The 24,618-nt window shown below is 37.5% G+C and overlaps 1 protein-coding gene across 8 annotated transcripts in view; it reads right to left on the reverse strand.

Annotated features, from left to right (window-relative positions):
- Window positions 1-203: 203 nt before the first annotated feature.
- Window positions 204-24,618, reverse strand: part of TAF1 (TATA-box binding protein associated factor 1) — an 81,000-nt gene continuing 56,585 nt past the window's right edge. For 3 of the 8 annotated variants that reach the window (XM_079124888.1, XM_079124890.1, XM_079124887.1), the window contains exons 33-39: window positions 15,707-15,774; window positions 15,303-15,419; window positions 12,153-12,278; window positions 11,261-11,362; window positions 10,826-10,982; window positions 9,840-10,017; window positions 5,158-7,044 (exon numbers count right to left, since the gene is read on the reverse strand). In XM_079124888.1, coding sequence (XP_078981014.1) covers window positions 6,825-7,044; window positions 9,840-10,017; window positions 10,826-10,982; window positions 11,261-11,362; window positions 12,153-12,278; window positions 15,303-15,419; window positions 15,707-15,774 — 968 coding nt within the window. In that variant the 3' untranslated portion in view covers window positions 5,158-6,824. Of the gene's footprint in view, window positions 343-5,157; window positions 7,045-9,839; window positions 10,018-10,825; window positions 10,983-11,260; window positions 11,363-12,152; window positions 12,279-15,302; window positions 15,420-15,706; window positions 15,775-24,618 lie in introns of those variants that run through there. The other 5 variants (XM_079124894.1, XM_079124891.1, XM_079124893.1 and 2 more) reach the window with 4 other exon arrangements.

The raw sequence follows: 24,618 nt of genomic DNA on the forward strand, positions 1-24,618 counted from the left end.
TATAGCCATGTGCCACCATGCCCGGCTATCCCAGCCCTTTTTAAATTTTATTTTGAGACATGGTCTCACTAAGTTGCCATGAACTTGTAATTCTCCTGCTTTGGCCTCCTGAGTAGCTGGGATTACAGGCTTGCACCACTGTGTCTAGCCTAAATCAAATTTTTTATGGAAGATATTTATTTTTATTATATAAGTGATAGAGTCACAAACACAGATATATGCACACACTTTTATTTTAATGTGAATCAAGATGAGTGGATATTTAAATAAGTTGAAAAGCCGTAATATGGAGTTGACTGAAAACACTGGATTCCGAGTCCCCAAAATGTGGAAAATCCAAACCTATCAAGCAAAATTTAAAAGAGATGAACCAACTTGCAGAATTTATAATTTATATGTAATTCTAATAGTTTATACATGACATTTATAAACAAATGAAATATAAAATATTAAGAACAATTCATTATTTAAAATAAAGTTGACTATTATTATGAACCAAAAGGGCTAAATCTGCAATATTACATTACCCAATAAAGTAAAAATTATGGCTCTATATTTCTTCTAAAGTACTTATGCTTACCAAAGATTTATTATTTAATATGTTGCCGTTATTATTATTATTTTTTATTTTGTGTACTACCTGCATCAGAATTACAAGTGGCATATTATAAATGTATATTTCAAGCCCAGGAATTGAGATTTACATTAAGTAATCCATTCCTATCCCATTCTGATGTGCACTAGTTTAAAAACAGCTGATACAAAGAGTAATATTAATTTGGGAAGATTGCTAAATCACTTTCCCAAACTTCTCAGATAAAAATTACTAGGAAGGGTAGGAATGTAGTTCAGTAGTGGAGTGCCTGCCCAGTATGAACAATGCCCTGAGTTCAATCCCAAGAACTGCAAAAGAAAAAAGAAAAAAGAAAAAGGTAGTGGGGAGAATCACTTCGGCTTCTGTAAAATATACATACAACTACTCTTCTCCCCTTATATTTCAACTGAAGAAGGCTTAACTGGGGCCTGGAAATCAGTGTTTTTGAATAAGCACCAATTATTTAACTTTGTGGGGGAAGGGGGAAAATTAGAATTTTGTATTTAGCAATTTTTTTTTTTTATGTTGTTTGTTTCAGATGGAGCCTTGCTATTTAGACTAGGCTGGTCTTGAACTCCTGCCTCATTCTCCTGAGTAGTGGGGACTACAGGTGTACCAGGCTTTTTATTTAGCAAATATTGTACTTCAAGTCCTAAAATCATGAAACTGGCACCAGGGGTGGGGCAGGGAGCCTCAACTAACAGAAAAAAGAATACTTGGTTATTTTCACATTGATTTGCAAATATCAACCTGAGATCACCTTTCCAGGCAAGCACTCTATTACTGAGATACATCCCCAGCACTCTAATAACTCATCTCTCTGACTTTAATAGTAGTCCTTCTCCAGTCCAAGGCTAATACCTCTCCTGGTGTGAATTTCCCCATTTGTAAAATGGAAATAATAAAACCTATCTCATAGATGGTTTAGGGTTAGATGAGGTCAGTTAAGTAGAGCTCTCTGCAGAGACACTGGTACAGTGAATGATAGCAATTATTTTATCAAATCATGCTCCCAGAAACTTTCTACTCCCTCACATTCAATTCTCCAACCCACTTGCCATCTGGTTTCTGCACCCACCATTCTAAAGAAACTGCTTTCACTAGGTTAACCAATTGTCAAATGACAAACTTCAGGCCTTATATGATTGCCCTTTCTTTAAGTTCTAGACACTGGTGACCATCGTGTTCTTTTAAATTCTTGTCCTTTGGTTTTCCTCAACAGTGTAACTCAGTTTCCCCCTACTTCTGAGGTCAGATTTTTAAAGTGTCTTTTATGGTTCTTTCACTGCTTATGTTTTCAAATTTTAAAAAAGTATCTTAATTTTACCAAAGCAATATTTATATGGTAATGGCAGGTAACCAGCAATGGTCCTTTTCTGACCATTAAATTAGAACCCTCATCCCACACACTTTCACATCACTTTTATTTTCGTATTACTTCTCTCATTCTTATTTTTTCTACCTCTCCTAAATTCTAAACTATTTGAGAGATGGGACTATGTTTTACAAAATCACTGCTGCATTTAGCACATCTGGAATGATGTTTGGCCCTTACTAGATTTAATGAATATTTAACTGACTGATGGGAACATCCCATCCCACATCTAATCAGTTATAAAGTCTTGTAGAGTCTACCTCCTAAATTCTCTCAAATCTCTGTCCACTCTTCTTGCCTTAAAACCAACTCATACCTTGCCTAAATGACTGTCACAACCATTTCCAGTCCTATTCTCATAAAATTCACATTCTGAATTGCTGCTAAAGTAATTCAAGTCCATGAATAGGTCCATACTGCTTCTAGGATCAAGTCTAAATTCCTTAGAAAACTATACAAAGCTTTCCAGGGTCTGCACCCTGACCAATTCTAATTTTGGTTTTTACCAGTTTCTTCCATGTGCACCATACTGTAACCATCCCTACTTTTACTGTCAAAATGCTCTGCACACCCTATTTTCTCTGCATGAAATGATATCCATTCCCATCCCCAATGCCGCCTTTGTCTGGCTAACTCTTACTAGTTATCTCTGGAAGATCTCCCTTCGTCCAGGGTTAGTGTTAGATGTCCCCCTCTGTACCTTCGAAGTACACAGCGTATATTTTATCATTTGTCACACTCTTGCATGAACTTGTCCAACACTAAATGGGTACAAAATAGTCAAGAAAAGGTAATTGAAATGAAATCTACCAGTCTCTCTCTCATAACCAGGTCTTCAACTCAGACAATTTTGCTTTTTCTACTTCTATATCCTGATATTTTTGTTGCTAATTAACCCTGGAGAAAAAAAGTCACACAATAATTGGTACCATTTAAAATTAACAGTACCTCACTTGTGCATTAAACACCCAGTAATCCTTTGATGGCTCTCTAGTCAGCTCCAGCTCCCATTTTCCTCAGTGACCATCAAACAAACAAACAAAAAACAAAAACAAACAAACAAAAACGCTTGAATAGAAAGGTTTTAGAGTAAAGTAAGCCCCCCCATTCCACCTCACCCCTAGAGGTGTCAAGTTTGAAGTGCATCTTGCCCAATCTTTTTGTATATTCTGTTAATATGCAAACATAGACTTAATATTTGTCCCCTAAATGAAATCAAACCCCACCTATTCTATAACTTATTTTTTCAAGAACATTTTTCCATGGGCTGGGGTTGTGGCTCAGTGGTAGAGCGCTTGCCTAGCACACGAGACCCTGGGTTCAATCCCCAGTACCATATAAAAAAAACCAAATAAACAAAATAAAGGTGTTGTGTCCATCTACAAATAAAGAAAGAATATCTTTCCATGCCAGCACATATAGACACTCATTAACAGCTACATATTTTTTCACTGAATTGACAAACTACCATGTAATCCCCTCTGCTGCTGACATTCTGCTTGTTTCCACCTTTTGCTATCTCCCCTCAGTAATTCAATACATTATTCAAGGCCCCATCCCAGTTTCACTTTTGTCACAAAGATGATCTTATGTATTTCACAGAGGAAACTGAAGCTATGGAGCGTGAACTCCTCCAACCTCCTGTCTTATCTACACACTGAACTATGACAGCATCCATTCTCTTCTCGATTGATCGCAGGGGAAGAGATCTCTCTCATAAGGTAAATTTCTCTACCTACGTTACATAACATCCCTTCCTGATTTCACAGATCCTTCCAACAATTATTCTCTTGATTCTTCTAATTCCTCCTACATTGCTCTCCTCCCATCAGCCTATGTAAACATAGGCCTATTTTATCTTCCATCTTAAGATTCCCTTTTATTCTTCAAAGTCTGGCTTCCTAAAAGAGTAGTCTATGATTTCTCTCGTCACCATTTCCTCACCTCCCATCTGTTCCTCACCCTGCCTCTGGCTGCATTTCAATCTCACTACTCTGCTCAACTGCTTTTGTTAGCTCCGGTCACCAGGGACCTTCTCATTGCCAAGTACAAAGACTCTCTCAGGACTGATTTTACTTTACATCTCCGATATGTATGTTGTCTTTTTTTCTTTACTAAAACTCCTTCCTTGATTTGAGAAATACTACTCTTCAGTTTTTCTATTTCTGATGGCCCATTAAATATTGGTCTTCACCAAGGTTCAGTCCTCCATGCTTTCTGGGTGATCTCACCTACTCCCAAGGTTGCACAAATCCTAAGCTTTATAGCTGGCCATAATTCAAATTCATACTTCCAATCAAACACAGCAATTTCCCCTACCTTCCAAAGGCCCTCAACTTTTTCAGGGAATGACATCACCATTTACTGTTACCTAAAATCAGAAACCTAGGTTAGGTTCCACTATCTTAGTTTTCATTATCTAGTCTCTAAGACATACTTCTCATTCCATCCCTACTGTCATTGCCTCAGTTACAGTTTAGGTCTCTATCACCTCTCATCTTTCATCACTCCTCTCTACTCTATCCACATTCATACTGCTGCCAGAGTGATTGCTCTAAAATAAGCATTTGATTCCAAGGCTTGGAATCACTATATTATACGTGTTCCATACATTCCAGCTATCCAGAGCTACCTGTAGTTCCATGGATATATTTCATACTTACTCCTAAACATTCTGTTCCCTCTGTCTAGATTAAACTCACACCCCAACCTCTTAAAACTGTCTGATAAACTCCCTATTCTTCCTGATCTATCACTTGAGGGTCTCCTTACTGCACAAGCGGGGTTCAGAACTCATTCTTCTTACCAAGAAATCTTGTAAATAACCATATACTGCAATGATCACTTTTTATTATCTACTTACATCTCATTCTAGACCTTAAGTTCCTTGCTATGTCTTACTTCTGCATTAGCATGTAGTGAACTGCTTGATAAAAACAGATGGTTTGATGGATGTTGAATGAATATCATGTACCCATCCAATTTCCCAAACCAAAATTCTAGATGCCACTTTCCATTCTTCCTTCTTCATCCCCAAAAGCCAATAGGTCACTAAGTCTTGTTGATTCTACCCCTTCTAAAGACTACTCAAATCCATTCCCCCTCCTCCCAACCCCAATGCCATGGCTCCATTCCCCCTTACTTGAACTAGATTTGCTCCCATCCAAACCATTCTCCACACTATTGCTGGAATTTTTAAAATTTTTATTATGAAAATAATACATAACTGTAAAAAAAATTCAAACAATACAGAAATAAAAACACAATACCCACCCAGTATACATACAGCCACATAAATTCCCTCCCCTCCATTCCCATTCGGCAGAGGTTACCACCGTGAACAATTTAGCATATATCCTTTCAGACCTTTTCCTTTGCATATACAAGTACATATAAACACATATAAATATACACACATGGTTTTGTCTTTTACAAAAATGGGATCATACATGTCTGTTACATATGATTCTTCAATTTCTTTCTTCATTCGGTATACAGAATATTTCCAAAACATAAATCTGATTATATCACTCCTCTAGCTTTCAGTTTCCATAATATAAAATTCATTAATTAGTATCAAATGCAAAGCTCTTGATATGCTTCCTGCCCATCTTTCAGTCTCATCACTAGCCATTCCAGCACTGAAAAGACTGGAACATAAATTACCTAAATCCTTTCTGAAACAAGGCAGGTACAAACAAACAAACAAACAAACTAGGAACACACTCTGCCATTTCTAGATTTTGGCCTTTTCACTTCATGTTATACTCTGCCTGGACTTTTCCATCTGGCAAGCTCCTACTAATTTGTTCTTCAATAATCAGCTTAAAAATTACCTCCAGGAAGACTTCCCTGACTTTTTTCAAACATGATCATTCCTCTATTTTTCCCTATACTTTATAGCTAGCTTCTTAATTGCACTTGTCTCACAGTACTATAATGATTTATTAACATGTTTTGAATTCCCCTCCCCCTCCCCCAGCTTTATCCCTTTGAGTAAAAGGGATGTGCCTTATTTATCTTTGCATCCCAAGGATCTGATAGAGTGCCTATCATAGAGCAGACACTCAGTAACACATCTGTTGAGGATTCAGTGATTCTAGGAACATTACTGAGCACCTACTTTGCACAGAACCATATCCTAAGCATGAAAAGAAACAGAAGACACAGTCTTTGCCCTAAGAAACTTACCATTTGCCTACCATTTCCCCTGGGAGGTGGGGGGAGGAACAGAACACATTTACATGGCAACATATCATTTCTGACATACAGGCTGTTTCAAAGGACTTAAGTCATTTGCCTCAAATCCTTTAGGAACAAGGCTTAGTATAATCAAATAAATAATAAATTAATGGACAGTACGTCCAATAGGTTTGCTTTTAAAATGTGGTACAGAGCCCGCCAGAACCCAATTCTCTCTTCCAGCAGGGGTGTTCTCATCTATGCCAGCCTGCAAATTAGAAAATTGAAATAATACCATGCTTGGAAAATTCTAATATACCAAGAGGACATAAAGTTATTAGTCCTTTCATAATTTCTCCTCCTTCCCCAGGGAAAAAGTATACCAACAGCAATAAATGGAGTTAAATGAGGGCACTAGAAGAGTGAGCTTGCTCTCTCCTTTTGGTAGTGGTAGGGGAGGAAGCAGGGTGCTTTGTTTCAAATCAAAGGGTGACATTGCCCCAAAATCAGGAGCAGTGATTTAGTATCATTTACCTATTATTAAAGGCTAAGGTTTTAGTTAATCTGGTGATTTCAGGATCAGACACTGTACAAATATAAACAAATTGGGCAAAGGTGAACCACCTAGGCTGGAGAACAGGGAAAGCTGACCAAAGAGGCCCAAAGGAAGCCTCATTCATCAGAGTCCAAGTCACTGTCCCCAGCAATGGAGTGGAAATCCTCACTGTCCTCCTCGTCCTCTGACAGGTGGACCTGGCTTAGTACACTCGGCCCAGAGCGCTGCTCTTCCTCCTCATCTTCTTCCTCCTCTGATACCTCATACCCACCGATGCTGCTGAAGCTTGTGTCTTGGGTGTTCGACTTGGGATCAGGCTCCTCATAGCTCCCATAACTGAGAAGAGAAACATGTCATCTCTCAAGCTCGGGCATTGTCCTCTAGCTGACCATTCATTCCCATTCTCAGTGCCACCAAGGGATCAGCCCGTCTCATCTCCCTTGGACACTAAAGTGACTAGTTCTCTACTGTTCCACATGCCCCTGAGAGAAAAATGATCCTGTTCAAAAACCAACTTGCCAACTTCATATACACAAGAACAAAACTCCCCTACACCTGAACAACACACACTGCCAACTAACATGACCACAAATGCTCTGACAACCTCAAGATTCCATCTGCCACTTATAGTTTGGCTCACCTATGTATCCAAATTTAGTCAATAGTCTTAAAGATTCTCTCTTTAGGTCTCTATTCCTCTTTCACATCCCTACACTGCTTGCCTTGGCTCAGTCCTTTGTTATCTCTGGCCTGTACTACTGAAATAAGTCTTCATTCCTCTAGCCTTGCTCTCCTCCAATTAAATCTTCATACTTCTGCCAGAGTGCTCTTTATTTTTTGTTTGTTTGTTTATTCTGAATTTTACTTTTAAAAAAAAAAAATCACACAAGCAATGCACGTTCACTGTTTTTAAAAAAAATTAGAACATACACCAGAAAAAAGGAAAAAAAATCACCAATAACTTCACCATCCAGAAATAATCTTTTGGTATATGACCTTCCAACTTTTTTCTATGCACTTTAGATGCTTAAACATTTGTTTAAAATTTACAAGTGAGATACTCTACATGTTCTGCAGGAATCTGCTTTTTTTCCCCCACTAATTATAATGAACATCTTTCTGTGTCAATAAACATGTCTGTAGCATAATTTTAATAGCTGCATGGTATTCTGCTGTATAAGGCTGTAACATGATTTATTTAATACTCACTAGGACATTTAAGCTGTCTCCAATTTTGTCACTATTAGAAACAATACTGTGATAAACATCCTTGTACAAACATCTTAATGAAGGTGTTTTATTATTCCAACAGAATAATTTCCTAGATATGGAATTTTGGGGCCAAAAAGGAATGCACATTATAAAAATTATTTATAGTGATAAATTGTTATACTTCTCTCCCATTCACTATATTTTATCAATTTACATTATCACCAGGAGTTTGAGAATGTCTTTTTCCTCATACTCTTTCCAACACTGGGCATTATCATTCATTTTAATCTTCACCACTATGATACGTAAAAAACTGCAATTCAATTGTTTTACTGCATTTCTTTGATTATTAGGTAAGTCATTTTTTTTCATTTATTTATTGGTCATTGGCATTTCTTTTGTGATTTATTAATTCATGTCTTTTGCCCATTTTCTTTTGGAGAACAAAGGAATCTTTCTAAACTGTAAACCAAATCATACTATTCATATTCAATGCCTAACCAAAACTTTTTAGGTTCTGTAAAATTTGGTCCTTATCTAGCTCTAACTCATTTTAAGATATGTATTTATTTAGCATTGCTGGAGATCAAACCCAGTATACCTCATACATGCTAGACAAGTACTCTACCACTTAGTTACATCACTAGCCCATTAAATCATTTCTATTACATGGATCATGGATCTTACATGCATCAATCAAAAGCTCCAGCCACACTTAACTATTTATATTCTCTAAAAGTATTTTATGCTCTGGGTCCTCACAAATTTCCTGGTCTTTGGAATGCTCTATGCTTTCTCCTTCATGTAGCCAGTTAATAGTCATATTTGGCTCAGTTCACTTCTCTAACCAGTTCTCTTCCCCAAATCCCAGAAAAACTCCATAATTGCCTACCACAGCACTTTTTTACATTACACTGTGATTGCCTGTTTACCTGTGTTAAATTTCCTGTAAACTAAACTTGTTAAAGGAAGGAACTACATCTCAGTTGTTTTTGTATTTATGATAATTACTTGCTAAATGAATAAATATGACTCCTAACTGCTTGCTGGCCAGATATATCATATGTACATTAAAACCAACATGCCCAAGGCCAAATTCCTTTTTCCTTCCTTCCTTACCTCACCTTATACCCATTCTTCCTTTTTCCTATCTTGGTAAAATTCCCATTTGTTATTTACCTGACCTCCATACCTCCTAAACCCACTTATCTACCTTTTAACTAACTCTTAAATAAATATGCCCATTCATTTTCCTTTCCTTCTAATAGAACTCTGTTGATACCCATCATCTACCCTACATTTCCCTATGAGTTATTTAACATATAAACCTGATGCTAATTCCTTTTCCTTAAAGTGATGATTCCTAATACCCATAGAACCAATCCCAAATATTTTAGCATGTTTAAGGTCCTCCACTAACCTCATGTTACTTCTGGAACTACTCCCCAACAACCTCCCTTTGCTTTGGAACATATTTTATATTTTTTTGCCTTTGAATATATTGTTTTGTTTGCATAAAGACCTACCCACCTACAGACACAAAATCTGCTTAGTAGACTCCTATTCATTCCTTAAGACCCAGTTCAAATGCTCCCTTGTCTGTGAAACTCTCCCTGATAACTCCAGGCAGAATGAGATGTTCCTTACTCAATAGTGCCTTGACACTTTGTACCTACTTATGCTTTAGCACTTATTACATTGTATTTGTAATGATCTGTTTGTGTCAGTCTCTTCTAGAAGAGCTCCTCAATGACAGGATATATCTTGCTCCTCTGGGTATACCCAGGGCCTAGCACAGTGCCTGGCCTTAGTAGGTACTCAGGAAATGTTTGCTGGATGAAAGCAATCTGATGCTAGACCCTCTGACATCCTAGCTGGGCACTGATGCCACAGCCCTGTAGCATATTACTGCCCATTACCTGATGTTGCTATCCTCCAAACCATGGGAAGCCTCCCCACCGTCTCCCTCATAGGACATCATGCTTTCTTCATTTTCCATGCCCATCCTTGTGTTCTCCTGAAGCAGGCGGGGCTGTTTGGGTCTTATACCACCAGATGCCACATCAGAGTCACTTCCACTTTCACTCAACTGAATAGCTGTAAAAAGAGACAGATTCTGGCTCATTAAAAGATAAACTTGACTGGATATAGTGGCACATGCCTGTAATCCCAGCAGCTCAGGAGGCTGAGGCCACAGAACTCCAAGTTCAAGCCCAGACTCAGTAATTTATCGAGGCTCTAAGGAACTTAAAGAGACCCTGTCTCAAAATAAAACATAAAAAGAGCTAAGGATGTTACTCAGTGGTAAAGCACCCCTGGACTCAATCACACGTATTTAAAAAAAAAAAAAAAAAGATAAGCTTGGCAGAATTAACACCTTTAGTTGGTCTTCCAATATCAGTTCCTTTCATATATCTACATAGATATCTTATCTGTATTCTTTACCTCAGAGGCCGCTCTTGCCAAAATGCCTAGGGTCAACAGTGGCAAGATCTAGTTGAAATCAAAATAGTAACTTCCTTTCTTCATTTCAGTCTGACCTGTTTCCTATCATCCCCTCCAATACTTTCCCCCTACCACTGACATTAATCCAGAACACATGCCCAAACAGGATCTTTTTTCTTAATTTTCCTTCCTGTTGCCACATTTAACACTTCATTCTCATCTTCAGCAAATATCCAAATTCAAGTTGCCACTCAGGCATTGTTTTTTCCACTGTTGTCTACCATAACTCCTGTGTTGTGTTTCTCAGTTCCTCCAAGGCTAATGGACATGATCATCTTGTGAATGAGTACTCAGTACCTCTTATGTTTATTAACAGAACTTCAATAAAAAAGGCAGCTTCTGGATAATAACAAATGTGGCCAGGAGCTTATAGGAGTAGATGCAAAGGATCATGACTTACCAGAGAAAGGATTATCTCCTTCTTCATCACTCCCAGCATCTTCTTCATCATCTTCTCCTTCAGACATAAGCAAATCCTCATATAGGACACTGGCTTGAGGCTGTTGCACAGTTCCTTCCTCTTCATCTGCAAGATCACCATCTCCATCTTCACCTTCCTGAATGAGACCAGGGAGGGTCAAAGCCCCATCAACTGACCAAGTAAGAGATCAGAAGCCACCTCTAGTCCCATACCACCCCCGCTTGCTGCCTCACAAGAAGTTAAACAATTTTGGTGGATAGACTTATTTAGCTGGTTCCAAGGATTAAAGTTGGATTGGGACTCACTATGGAGACCCTCTGATTATCACCTTGGGATTTGGCCTGCCCTGTACTGTTGGGGCTCCTATCGTGTAAGGGTATAAAGTAACCATAAGCTTTCTGTAAGTATACTCACTGGGGCTGGAGTCTTAGGTTTCCCATCCTCCTCCTCATCATCATACCCTTCAATATCTACATCAGAGTCTTCCTCGCCCAGCCTACCTCGGCCCTGGCGCATCTGAGTAAGGAACACAAATAGCACACCATTGAGGGACGTGCGTGTAGGGGGAGTTAACCCAGGGCTCTTCACCTAGGACAGATGCTCCTCCCTGATATCCCAGCCAAGCCCACTGCTAGTGGGGGCTGTTTACACACCTCAAGGCATGTGCATTTTCCCCAATCATTCTATGGAAATCACAGCCAGGGTAAGAAAACCAAAGAACAGGAAAGTCCTTGGTCTATTCTTACTGTATCATCACAAAGAGATGTTTCCTTTCTAACCCAAGGTTTTGTTAGAGCTTGTGTTAGACTACTAGAAAAACCCTTGTGGAATTCATACTCTCCAGTGGAACCCTGACTGAGAATAGCTATAGGATTTCTGGCTTCACACTAGGAGTATCTTCTGATACTTCTTGAAAAGGTCAATTTTAAAAATTTAATTTTATAAATAGTCTTAATTTGGATTATAACATACATAAAGTAGCAGGCCAATTATTTTGAACTCTTGTTTCCATCACCTGTTAGGTTGCTCTGACACCTCGTAAACTTTTATACACTTGGACATTCCCTGAAATTCTGCTGTGCTTTGACTCTGCCCGTGAGAACAGACAGAAGACAATGCCAGTCATGTGACCTGCTCCCTAACCCCACCCATCCCCCAAATCACATTTCTAAGCCTTCATTCACAGGGCCAAGGGGCCCAGTCATTCATGATGTATGTCACATCCCTTCCACACTCCTCCACCCCTCACCCTCCAGGCATACTACCAACCTCACAAAGAGAATAAACAGAAACAAAAACACCCTACCTGTGTTACCTGCTTTTCCGGAGTAGCAGTGGGAATATCCAGAACAGACATATTGCTCTCATCTTGAAATACAGATGCATCTCGAGACATACTGAGGGACGTGTTGGTATCATACAAATCAGGAGGCTGCAGCACAAAACATATAATTTAGCTTCTACCAAGGGAAGGGAAAGGAAGTACAGAGAATTTCCCTTTAGAGCATTCACTGCAGAAAAAGGTCATGCAAAGCAATACAGTTAAAGAGAAAACATAGTTTGGCATTACTTTATGGACAAATTTTTTGTAACCTTAAAAACGTTGTCTTTGCTAGCAGATAGACATCAGATGTATATGATCAGAAATATATCAAAGCTAAGGGACAATTTTATGTTCTGATAGCTTCTCTACTCAATACCTACTTTTTTCTAAGTCTCCCTGTATTGCTTTTAGGCCTAGGGCTTCATACCAGTGCTATTTTGATTGTTTGATTTAGAGAAATCTAAGAGGAAACAGAATAAAGAATTTCAATTCTAATAAGAGCATGGAATGGTTTGACAGTTTATGAGCTTGACAGAGGAAGCCACAAAACAAAACAGTGTGGTGAAAAACCATGGGCTTTGGAGTAAACTGCCCTGGGTTTGAGTCTTGGCTCCACCACTTGCAAGCTAAGTAACTTTAACAAATTATTGATTCTCTCTAACCCTTGGTCTCCTCAACTGTAAAAAATGGATGATAATGTCTACCTCATAGAGTTGCTGTGAGAATTAAGAGATATAGGTACCCAATGGTGGTACTCAGTAAATTATAGATCCTTTCCCTCTTTTCTCCCCTAAAAAGAACAGGGATTTAACAAATAGACTATTCAATGTCAGCAGGGACTAGATAAAAATGTTCATAATATAACGTAAAGTGATAAAAATAGAACACAAAGCTATATTGATCAATTTCATTTTAAAAGTGTCTATGAACACACATGCACATCACAGATATGCAAAAAACATACTCCAATATGTTAAATGGTGGATGCTCCTTCTGAGTGGTGGAAATGATATCCGGCAACTTATTTCTCGTATTTTCCAATTTTCCCAGCAAATATGTTACTTTTATTAACAGAAATCCACATATGTGTTACTTTGTGTTTTGAAAAGAAAGTAAGCAAGACTGATTAAAAAGAGAGTTTGGGAGGAAAAGAAGCAAAAGAGTTTAAAGCATAAAGCAGATAAAACCATGATGGAACAGAAGAAGTGAAAATGAGGAAAAGAAACTTCAGCAAAACCTTAAAGCCCGTTGGGGAAAGTAAGAAGGATCGTGTAGGAAAATGCAAAGCAAATAGTTTTAAAGTAGAAAATTGAATGTATGATGTAATGCAAACTAGGTGGAAAGAATGGAGTAAAAATACATTGACTATAACCATTTAGATGTTGAAAAGAAGATGTGATTAGTGCCATGTTTCTATACAACCAAAATTGTACTATGACAGGTTAAGTTTACACAAAAACTTTCTAATTACATTTGGGTTTGAGAGTAGTAATGGGTAAGAGAAGTCACTCATGTGCATCTTCCACAGGTTAAGAGGCAATGTATTGAGCTGACTACCTTAAATGTATATATATGAGTGAAAGGAATGATGAGAGGGCAAATTAAACAGTATTATTTATACCCTACTTCTCATAGGAAACTCTCCAGCTATACCAAATAATAGATAATGCTCAAGAAAAAGAGAATAGTTAACATGTTTTCTTCAGTCATTTGAGGTAGTGTGGAGGGGTAGGGAAAAAAGAAAAATGACTTTTGGGATTGAGGCTTTGATTCACTAAAGGATTAAGTTTAGACTATCCTACCTCTGAGCAAACCATACGTGCTGCTCAGTGGCTGGACTCCTCTGTAGAACAGTGGCTAATACCCAGGCTTTAACTTACCAGAAAATACCTTGTGGAAGGTGTGGGCCTATTAGCAAATAGGGCCTTCCTGGGCAACATCACTCACCCAAGCCCCCTTGACCCAATCTGCCCACACACTCCAAGAGCCTTGCCTTGTCTTGGGCCTTGAAGAAGTATTTGAGGGTTCTTTATACCTGGACCCTCAGTAACCTAGGTTTTGGGATGAGAGAGAGAGTAAAAGAGATAGGGAGAGTGCACGAATGAGACACAGACACAGCAATAATCTAACAGAAGTGACACAGGTTGTATTATAAGTTCAGAGTGAAACTTGGGCAGAATGAAAAAGTTTCTTGTGGGAGTTGGGAAAATTCTGCATTAAAATATTTGGTTAAAGGTGAAATAGCCTCTGAGGACCATGACACGCTTTCATACAGAGAAGGAAACAAATATTTACTAAATGTCCACTATGTGTGAGGCAAAGTGACTCATTTGATTTTTACAATGATTCTGAAAAGTAGATTTTAGAGAAAAGGAAACTGAGAAAGGTAGCTTCCCAAGATCACAAAGCTAGACAGTAGCAGAGCTAAGACTCAAGCCCAGAACTGTTTTATGTCAAACCTCATGTTTCCCATTCTACCAGTGTCTCCAAAACAGAAACCAAGCACCAGTTACATCCTGTTATTTTCTATTCTTCAACTATGACAAACCTCTTAGAGTATATTCAATGATTTAGTCAGACCAGAAAGACTGTCTTATTCACCCTACTCTCTAATTTTTTGATATATAAATTTAAGACATTATAAGTATCACCTATCTTTATTTACTAGGAGAGAGAGTCAGGAAAATGGAAAATGAGTGACATCTCAGCTATACTGAGGTATCTCTAAGGGAACAAGTAATTAGGCATCTATCCATGAGGCACATAAACAATGTGGCCCATGTCCATAACTGAGCAGCCTGTATTCTAGGGGATGTCCTAGGACCCTAAAATTTATGGACAAAAGAACTAGAGTTACTCAGAAAGGACCTTGTATTCCCAAATGCTGTCTAAACAATTAAGACCCCATCCATTCATTCATCCCACAGCTGCCTCTTCTGGATTTAACAAGGCCACCAAGACCCATGGCCCTCACTCACCTTAGCCTTTGAGAAGACAAGAAAGCACACGAAAGGCATATGAAGAGGAAGGACAGAGAAGAACGGTATCTCAGTAATACATCTATTAACATGCTCCCAATTTCCCAAACCAATAAGAAAATTATTAGAGAAAGTCACCAGTTCTCAGACTCACCTGAGGTGTGTAGGGCCCTGGGGTCATTGGGTCTAGGCTTTCTAATTCCGCTTCCTCCAAAGCTGCTTCTTTAGCTGTACAAATATCCTTCTCAAGTTGAGTCAAATGCTCATCATACTGAGAAATAAAGACAATTAATGAATTTGTTCAACATGTTTTAGGCACTAGGAATAAAAAAGTAACTAGAATAAGATAAAAATACCCCAGTCTTTATGGAACTTTTATTCTAGTGGCAGAAAATAAATGATTTTAAAAAATGCAAGAAAGGAAATAGGGGATGTGCAATAAGAGTAGAGGGTGGGATGTTGCATTTTAAAATAGGATGGTTAGGGAAGGCTCCTCACTCAAGTAAACAAAAGACTTTAGGGAGCTAGATCAAATGGATACTCCTTCTTACCACCTACCTCAGTCAAAGTCTGGTAACAGACATTCACAATCTCCTGAGCAGTCTTAGTATACTGACTCTCAGGCCCTATAAATGAAATAAGAAAATGTCATTAATTTTGCAAACTTTAGTTTCAGAGTTTTATATTCTGTCATCAGCAGTGTGTCCAGGTATCCTAGACTCAGTAAAAAATTATGTTTTATCTTTAACTTGAACTTTGGCTCTACTAATGAAGAATTTCAAACATACAAAAATAGACTAATACGGCTAGGGGTGGTGGTGCACACCTATAATCCCAGAGGCTTGGGAGGCTAAGGCAGGGGGAATCACAAGTTCAAAACCAACTTCAGCTACTTAGTGAGACCCTGTCTCAAAATAAAAAAATAAAAAGAGCTGGGGATGTGGCTCAGTGGTTAAGTGGCCCTGGGTTCAATCCCTGGTACCAAAAAAAAAAAAAAAATCTAATATAACATACCTATTAACCAGCTTTGACAATTATTAACACATGGCCGATCTTCTTTCACTTATAATTCAACTTTCCAGACTCCTCCCCAAATTATTTTGAAGCAAATTTCAGCTTCATATCATTACATACACTAATTATTCAGTATGTGTCACTAAGGTACTTTAAATATGCCACATTATAATGATGGATACAGGTCACGATTCATTTGCCAAAAAACATAGAATATACAACACTAAGAACTGTGAACTTTGTATGATAACGATGTGTCGACACAGGCTCTTCAATTCATGGGACTAATATACCACTAGATCTAGTGTGAGATGTTGGCAGTGGGGGAGACTGTGTCTATGTGGGGGCAGGAAAGTATTGAAACTCTGTAACTTCCACCTGATTTTGCCACAAACCTAAAACTGCTCTAAAAATAAGTCTATATGAAAAAGACAATAGAACCTATCTTAAAAACCCAACTGAAGCCAGGGCAGGTGCACACATGCCTATAACCCCAACAACTTGAGGCAGGAAGATTTCAAGTTTGAAGCCAGCTTGAGCAATGGAGACCCTGTCTCAAAATAAAAATCAAAAGGGGCAAGGGATATAGTTCATGACAGTCCCTAGGTTCAACCCCCAGTACAACACCCCCAACCAAAACGCAACTATATCAAATCTAAAATAATTTAAAATTCCTTTTTTTTTTTTTTTTTTTTTTAAATACCGGGGATTAAACTCAGGGACACTCGACCACTGAGTCACATTCTCGGCCCTTTTCATATTTCATTTAGAGACAGGGTCTCACTGAATTGCTTAGCACCTTGCTAAGTTGCTGAGGCTGACTTTGAACTCAGGAATCCCATCTCAGCCTCCTGGGATTACAGGCGTGTGCCACAGTGCCTAGCTAAAATTTTTTAATATTATCATGCAGTCAGTCCAGATTCAAATTTACCAAATTATTTCAAATATTTCACTTCTTTTGTATTTGTTATCTTTGAATCACAACCCAAACAATGTCCAAACATTGCATTTTGCTAATGTTATCTCCTCAGAGGCACTTTACCTATAAGTTCTTTTTTTAAAAAATATTTTTAGTTGTAGATGGATATAATACCTTTATTTATTTTTATGTCATGCTGAAGATCGAAGCCAGTGTTTCACATGTACTAGGCAAGTGCTCCACCATTGAGCCACAACCCTATCCCAAGTTAATTCTTAACTAAACCATACAGTTCTCCGATAACCTTAGCTTACAAGTCAACCCAGTCCATTTGGCCCATATAAAAAATTAATTCAGTTTGTAAATATGGATTGAGTTGTATACCTATAATATATATATGTTTCTATATGTAAGTTATAGCTCAATGAAAAGCTTTAAAAATTACTTGGGTAACAACTGGGAGATTTCACATAAAACCCCAGGTGTCTTTTTACAAATGATGTGCCAACATATAGAGAAAACATTTGACAAAATATAGCACCCATTCATGTCTAAAACACTAGAAAAACCAGATAGAAGAAACATAGCATAGTAAAAGCTATATACAACAAACCCAAGGGCAATATCATTCTAAATGGAGAAAAACTGGAAGCATTCCCTCTAAAAACTGGAATAATATGGGGATGTCCTCTTTTGCCACTTCTGTTCAACATGGTCTTTGAAACTCTAGCCAGAGCAATTAGGGAAAAGAAAGATATTGAAGGGATACAAACAGTAAAAGAAAAGATCGAACTATCTCTGCTTGCCAATGACACTGATTCTATATTTAGAAGGCCCCAAAAAACTCCACCAGAAAACTTCTAGAACTCAAATGAATTCAATGAAGTAGCATGATACAAAATTAACACCTGTCAATCAATTGTGTTCCTATACACCAATGATGAATCAGCTGAAAGAAATTAGGGAAACTATCCCATTCACAGTAGCCTCAAAACAAACAAACAAACAAACCAAACAAACTTGGGAATCAGTCTAACAAAAGAGGTTGAAAGACCTCTACAACGAAAACTATAGATTACTAAGGAAAGAAACTGAAGAAACCTTAGAAGATGGAAAGATCTCCCATGTTCTTGGATAGACAGAATTAATATTGTCAAAATGGTCATACTTACCAAAAGTGCTATTCAGATTTAATGCAATTCCTATTCATAGAAATAGAAAGAGCAGTCATGAAATTCATTTGGAAAAATAAGAGGCCCAGAATAGAGAAAGCAATCCTTAGTGAGAAAAGCAGAACAGGAGGCATCACAATATCAGACCTTAAATTATACTACAGAACTACAATAACAAAAACAGCATGGTACTGGCCCCCAAACAGGTGAGAAGACTGATGGAATAGAACAGAATGCACAGAGGCAAACCCACATAAATACAGTTACCTCAAAGGCACCATAAACATACACTGGAGAAAAGATAGCCTCTTCAACAAATGGTGCTAGGAAAACTGGAAATCCATATGTAGTAAAATAAAATTTATTCCCTATCTCTTACCCAACACAAAACTAAACTCAAAGTAGATCCAAGACTTAAGTATTAGACCAGAAACCCTGCACCTAATTTGAAGAAAATGTAGGACCAACAGTCTAACATGTCAGCTCAGGAACTGACTTCCTTAACAAGATTCCTAAAGCACAAGAAGTAAGACTCAAAATCAATAAATGGGATGGTTTCAAACTAAAAGGCTTCTTCACAGCAAAGGAAACAATTAAGAATGTGAAGAGAGAGTCTATGGAAGGGTAGAAAATCTTTGCCAACTCTGCCTGAGATAAGGTGTTAACTTCTAAGATATACAAAGAACTCAAAAAGCTTAACACCAAATAAGAACAACAACAAAAAACAACCCCCAAACCAAAAACCTAATGAATAAATGGGCAAAGGAAATAAACAGAAGGAATGGGATCCTAATTAGTTATACTCCATGTATGTATGATATTTCAAAATACAATCTACTGTCATGTATACCTAAAAAGAGCAAATATAAAATCAAATTTTATATACTTTGTCTACTAAAAAACTTCTAACCAACTTAGTCTGTTCTTGTGTGAGATAACAGTTTACTTCTCTAACATTAAAAAAAGGAAATCGGTCAACAAATATATGAAAAAATGTTCAACATCTCTCACAATTAGAGAAATGCAAATTAAAACTACACTGAGATTTCACCTCACTCCAAACAGAATAGCATTAATCAAGAATACAAGTGCCAGGTGCAATGGCACATGCCTATAATCCCAGTGGCTCGGGAAGCTGAAGCATGAGGATTGTGAGTTCAAAGCCAGTCTCAGCAACTTAGGGAGTCCCTAAGCAACACAGTGAGACCCTGTTGCCATATAAAATATTTTTAAAAAGGGTTTGGGTTGTGGCTTAGTGGTTAAGCGCCTCTGGGTTCAATCCCCGGTACCAAAAATAAACAAAAGAATACAAGTAACAATAAATATTGGTGAGGGTGTGGGGAAAAGGGTATGTTCATACACTGTTGGTAGGACAGCAAATTAGTGCAATCATCCTGGAATGCAGTATGGAGAGTCCTCAAAAAACTAGGAATGGAACCACCATTTGACTCAGTTATCCCACTCCTCAGTATATATCCAGAGGAGTTAAAAATCAGCATACTACAATGACAGAGCTACATCAATGTTTATAGCAGCATAATTCACAACAGTTAAGCTATGGAACCAACCTAGATGCCCATCAACGGATGAATGGATAAAGAAAATACCCCCACACACACATATTACTAAACCATAAAGAACAACTTTATGACATTCACCTGTAAATGGATGAAGTTGGAGACTATCATGCTATGTGAAATAAGTCAATCCCCAAAAAACAAAGGTTGAATGTTTTCTCTGATGTGTGGATGTTCACCCACAACAATGGCAGGGAGGGAAAGGATAGAAATTTGGTGGATTAGACAAAGGAAAAAGAAGGTAAAGGAGGGGGATAGGAATAGGAAAGACAGTGGAATGAACCTGAAATAACGTTCCCATGCACATACATGAATACACCACAGGGAATCTCCACCGTATATATCCACAAGATTGGAATCTTAAATTAGAATAAAATATATTCCATGCTTGTATAAATATATCAAAATAGATTCTACTGTCATATATAACTCAAAAGAACAAATGAAAAAAAAAAAAAGCTGTGCCCACACAGGATCAGCATTCCCATAAAGTACCACTAATGCAGCTGAGTAGCAGCTGTTCCCTTGATAAGGCATGTGTTCTCCAGGTTACCAGTCCCCTAGGTCTGCTTAACCCATTCATGCCTGGACCCTAAAGGCATAAGTTTTCAATCCATGCCTTAATTGCTCTACAATATTCTTTAATATATTATTCATTCACTTTTTTATAAGAAAAATTCTCAGTGTCTTCTATGTGCCAGGCATTGCCAATTACAAAACCAAGTAAGATACAGGTCATATTCTCATGAAGTTTATAGTTTAACTACAGTGAGATATACTATAAATAAACAGAGCCAGATAACAGGAAAAAATACAGAAGCAAAAAGGGGAAAGTGGTCAATTTGGGGAGGTAAGAGGGAAAGAATTAGGAAAGGCTCCACAAGGGAGGTGATCCTTGAATTAAACCTCTGTTTATCAGGATATAAAGCAAAAAATAGACCATATATACATGTGAAGCTTTCAGGCCATACCTACTATGATTAGTACAAGCTATTATATGAACACAAAAGTCCCTTTCAAGTAAAATCTCTCGCAAATATAGACTGTATATCCTTGATAAGACATAAGATAAACCTGTGTCCGAACTCCAGTTGCCTATGCAAGATGCACACGTACGTACTCATACACAAACCAGAAATAAATCTACCTTGATCATCCAGATATTTAGGACACATAAAAAGACAGCCAGAGATAGCTCAGAATTTAAAAAACAAAACAAAACAAAACAAAACAAAAAACTTGAATGGTAAGATGACGCCAGCTCAGGTTTCTAGAGTTTTCATTACCTGGGGCCAACAGTAGGTTGGTCCTCAAAACACTGAGACACGAGATTGCAAAAGTCATTGAACAAGCTTTCAAGCTGATGGTTATGCATGATGCCAGAGAAAACAGAAAGACTACATACGGGTTACAGGCTTCCTTAACTGACCAGTACAGTATCAGTTTCTGTACACTGACTCTTCTACCTACAATGGACCTACATCATGGCTAAATGACAACCTATACATTAGGAAATTCAGCCATTATTGTACTTCAGTTTTGAAGCCTAAGCATAAATTTACCTCTCAACCTCTCAATTCCCTTGTTTTATAATACAATGAAAAATTAGTTTTGTACACTTGCTTAGTTTCTCTTACTTTAAACCATTTTGAAGATAGGATCTCTTTCTTCCCCATTTTCTTTGTGACACGCAATTAAAATACTACCCACTAATAATACCTTTAGAGTATTAAAAAAATGTATTCACATAGCTGATACTTTGTCTATGCATTTTGATTACTATTAAAACTGTAACCAGTTTTAAACAGACCATGGTCTCAATAACAAAAACAGTTTCAGCTATTAACTAAATTATACTATTAAATGCAAAGTAGCACTGAAGACTTTTTCATGAAACATAGTGTTAAGAGTTAGTAAACCAAAGTTAACACAGTGGATAGAAATATCCAGATGTTTTCTTCTTCCTATCTATACCAGGAGTTCTTAAATGAAGTGGTAATGAAACAAGAAATTTATAAAACCCCACCCCAAAATTATAAACAAAATTCTGTATATGAAGTAATTTTTCTGGATAGAAGATCCACATTTTTAAAATCAGACTCTCAAAAGGGTCCATAACCACCTCCATAAGGCTAAAAATGCTGCTCTATATTCTTTAGCAATCAGTAGCTTACTAAAATTAGGGTGATCAGTTTTAGGCTTTACAGCTTAGGAAGAAATGAGAAGTCTGGTGAAGAAACATACAAAAGTAAATGGGCCACTATAGGAATAATAAAGGTGCTAGGGCTATTATGGGGGCAAAAAGATAAAACAGAAACTAAGTTCCAGTTTTCCAGTACCTAAGGGGTTGCTGTACAGCAAGTCAGAATTAAGTTATATAAAAAAAAAGCTTCCAGAATGGAATCAAAGTGACTATGAAAGATAGGGTATAAATTATCAGCATACCCAAGAGATTACCTACTGACAAAAAGAAATGTTTTTCTCCTGGAATGGAACCACCACTTGACCCAATTATCTCACTGCTTGATTTATACCTAAAGGAATTAAAATCAGCATACTACAGTGATGCAGCCACATTAATGGTATAGCAGCTCAATAAACAGTAGCTAAGCTATGGAACCAACCTAGGTGCCCTTCAACAGATGAATAAAGAAAATGTGGTATATGTACACAATGGAATATTAATCAGTCATAAAGAATGAAATCATTACATTTGCCAGTAAACGGATGCAACTGTAGACTATCATGCTAAGTGAAATATGCCAATCCCCCAAATCCAAAGGCAGAATGTTCTCTCTGGTATGTGGATGCTAACACATAACAAGGGAGATGGAAGGAAGAATATTAGACAAAGGAGAATGAAGGAAAGGGATGGGAGGATGGGAATAGGAAAGAGAGTAGAATGAATCAAACGTAACTTTTCTATGTTTATGTGTGAATACACAACCAGTGAAACTTCACATCACATACAACCACAAGTATGGGATCCTAATTAGAATAAATTATACTCCATGTATATATAACGTCAAAAAATACTGTCATGTGTATCTAAAAAGAACAAAATAAAGATTTTTAAAAAGGAATGTTTTTTTGAGTATATTTCACCTTCTTCTTATTAAAATCATGGCTAAAGCAACTGCAAATGTCTTATTGAAGAAATATATTTATTTAGACTTTGCCTCAGAACAAAGATTAGCAGAGTCTACATAATCACTGGGATTACAATAGTTTTTCCTTAAATAGTAGTAATTCCAGTGACAAATTTGAGAAGTTAGTATATCACCCAAAACAAGAAAATTCCTCGTTTTCTATTCCCCTTGGTACTGGAGATTGAACCCAGAGGTGCTTAAATGCTGAGCCACGTGCCCAGCACCCCTTTTTAAATTTTGAGGCACGGAAGGGTCTTGCTAAGTTACTGAGACTGGCTTTGAACTTGCGATCCTCCTGCCTCAACTCATGAGTCGCTGGGACTACAGGCATGCACCACCAGGCCTGGCTCCTTTTCTTGTTCTGAAGTTAATTTCCCTTTTTATACTGATGTGAGAAGAAAGGAAAGTTACAAGCTTTATAATCCTAGTTGGAGGGGGAAAGTAAGCATTATTGCTGCTAGCAATTTGGAAGTTTCAGAGAAAAACACCAGTTGAGTAGATGAGCAGTTGTCAGCAAGCAAGGAGACAAGGAGGTTTGTGATTACTCCAAGACTAACATTCCCATTGAGAGCTCTTCTACAATAGTAAAAATAAATCCCTCCTAAAAAAAACAACTACTGAGCCAAAACAAGCATAAATTGTTATCTTGACAGTGAATGGTGTGGGGATATGCAGTTGTTCCAATGTAAATCATTAAAATTAAAAAATAAGATAAAATCTTAGTAGCAGTATAAACATTTTAAAAAACTCAGTACCAGGTTTAAAGAAAAAAGAATAAACAATCAGCATAGCTAATTCCTAATAAAATTAGAATTACAAAACTCTATTGTATCTAGCCCACCTAGCTCAAAAAGATGAGCACTGTTTTCCCAATTCTTATCTCACATAAATCCAGAACAGACAAAAGTAAACAGAAGTGAGCCTCATCTTTCAAACTGTAGCTAGATTCTTTATGTAGAATGAAGATCAAATACCATTTAAGATCCTTAGGGTCCAAGATAAGAGGTTCAGTCTCTTAAACCCAAGCATCAGAACCTCATTTGAAATCTGGACTGGAAATTCTAGAAGGTAGAAATTACTTAGAGGGGAACTGGAGTAATAAATTTTACTAGTTAAAAGTAGGATTTACATTTAGGGTCTTTCTGATGAAAAGTCCCAAAGAAATTTAAAAATGCCTCCTTTTTCTTAAATGAACCATCTTATCACTTCAAATAGAAAAATACTACTACAGATACCTTTAACAGCTTTTATTATAGAATAAAATTTAAAATACGACTTGACTCTTCCTTCTGTATGTGTGTGTGTGTGTGTATGCGTGCGTGCGCACATGCATGCAGGGTACTGGGGAGGGATTAAACCCAGGGGACCTCTACCACTGAGCTACACCCCAACCCTTTTTAGTTTTTGCTTTGAAACAGGTCTCTAGGAAAACTGCTGAAGCTGGTATCAAACTTGCAATCCTCCTGCTTCAGCCTCCTGCATCACTGGGATTACAGGAGTATGCCACTGCACCCAGAATTTTTTTTTTTTGAGATAAGTTCTCACTATGTTGCCCAGGATGGCCCCCATTTCTTGGGCCCAAGTGATCCTCCTGCCTCAGCCTCCTCATGAATAATAACAGGCTCTGGTGATTAAAAAA

This window comes from Sciurus vulgaris, assembly GCF_902686455.1.
Source record: "Sciurus vulgaris genome assembly, chromosome: X".
NCBI classification, from domain to species: Eukaryota; Metazoa; Chordata; class Mammalia; order Rodentia; family Sciuridae; genus Sciurus; species Sciurus vulgaris.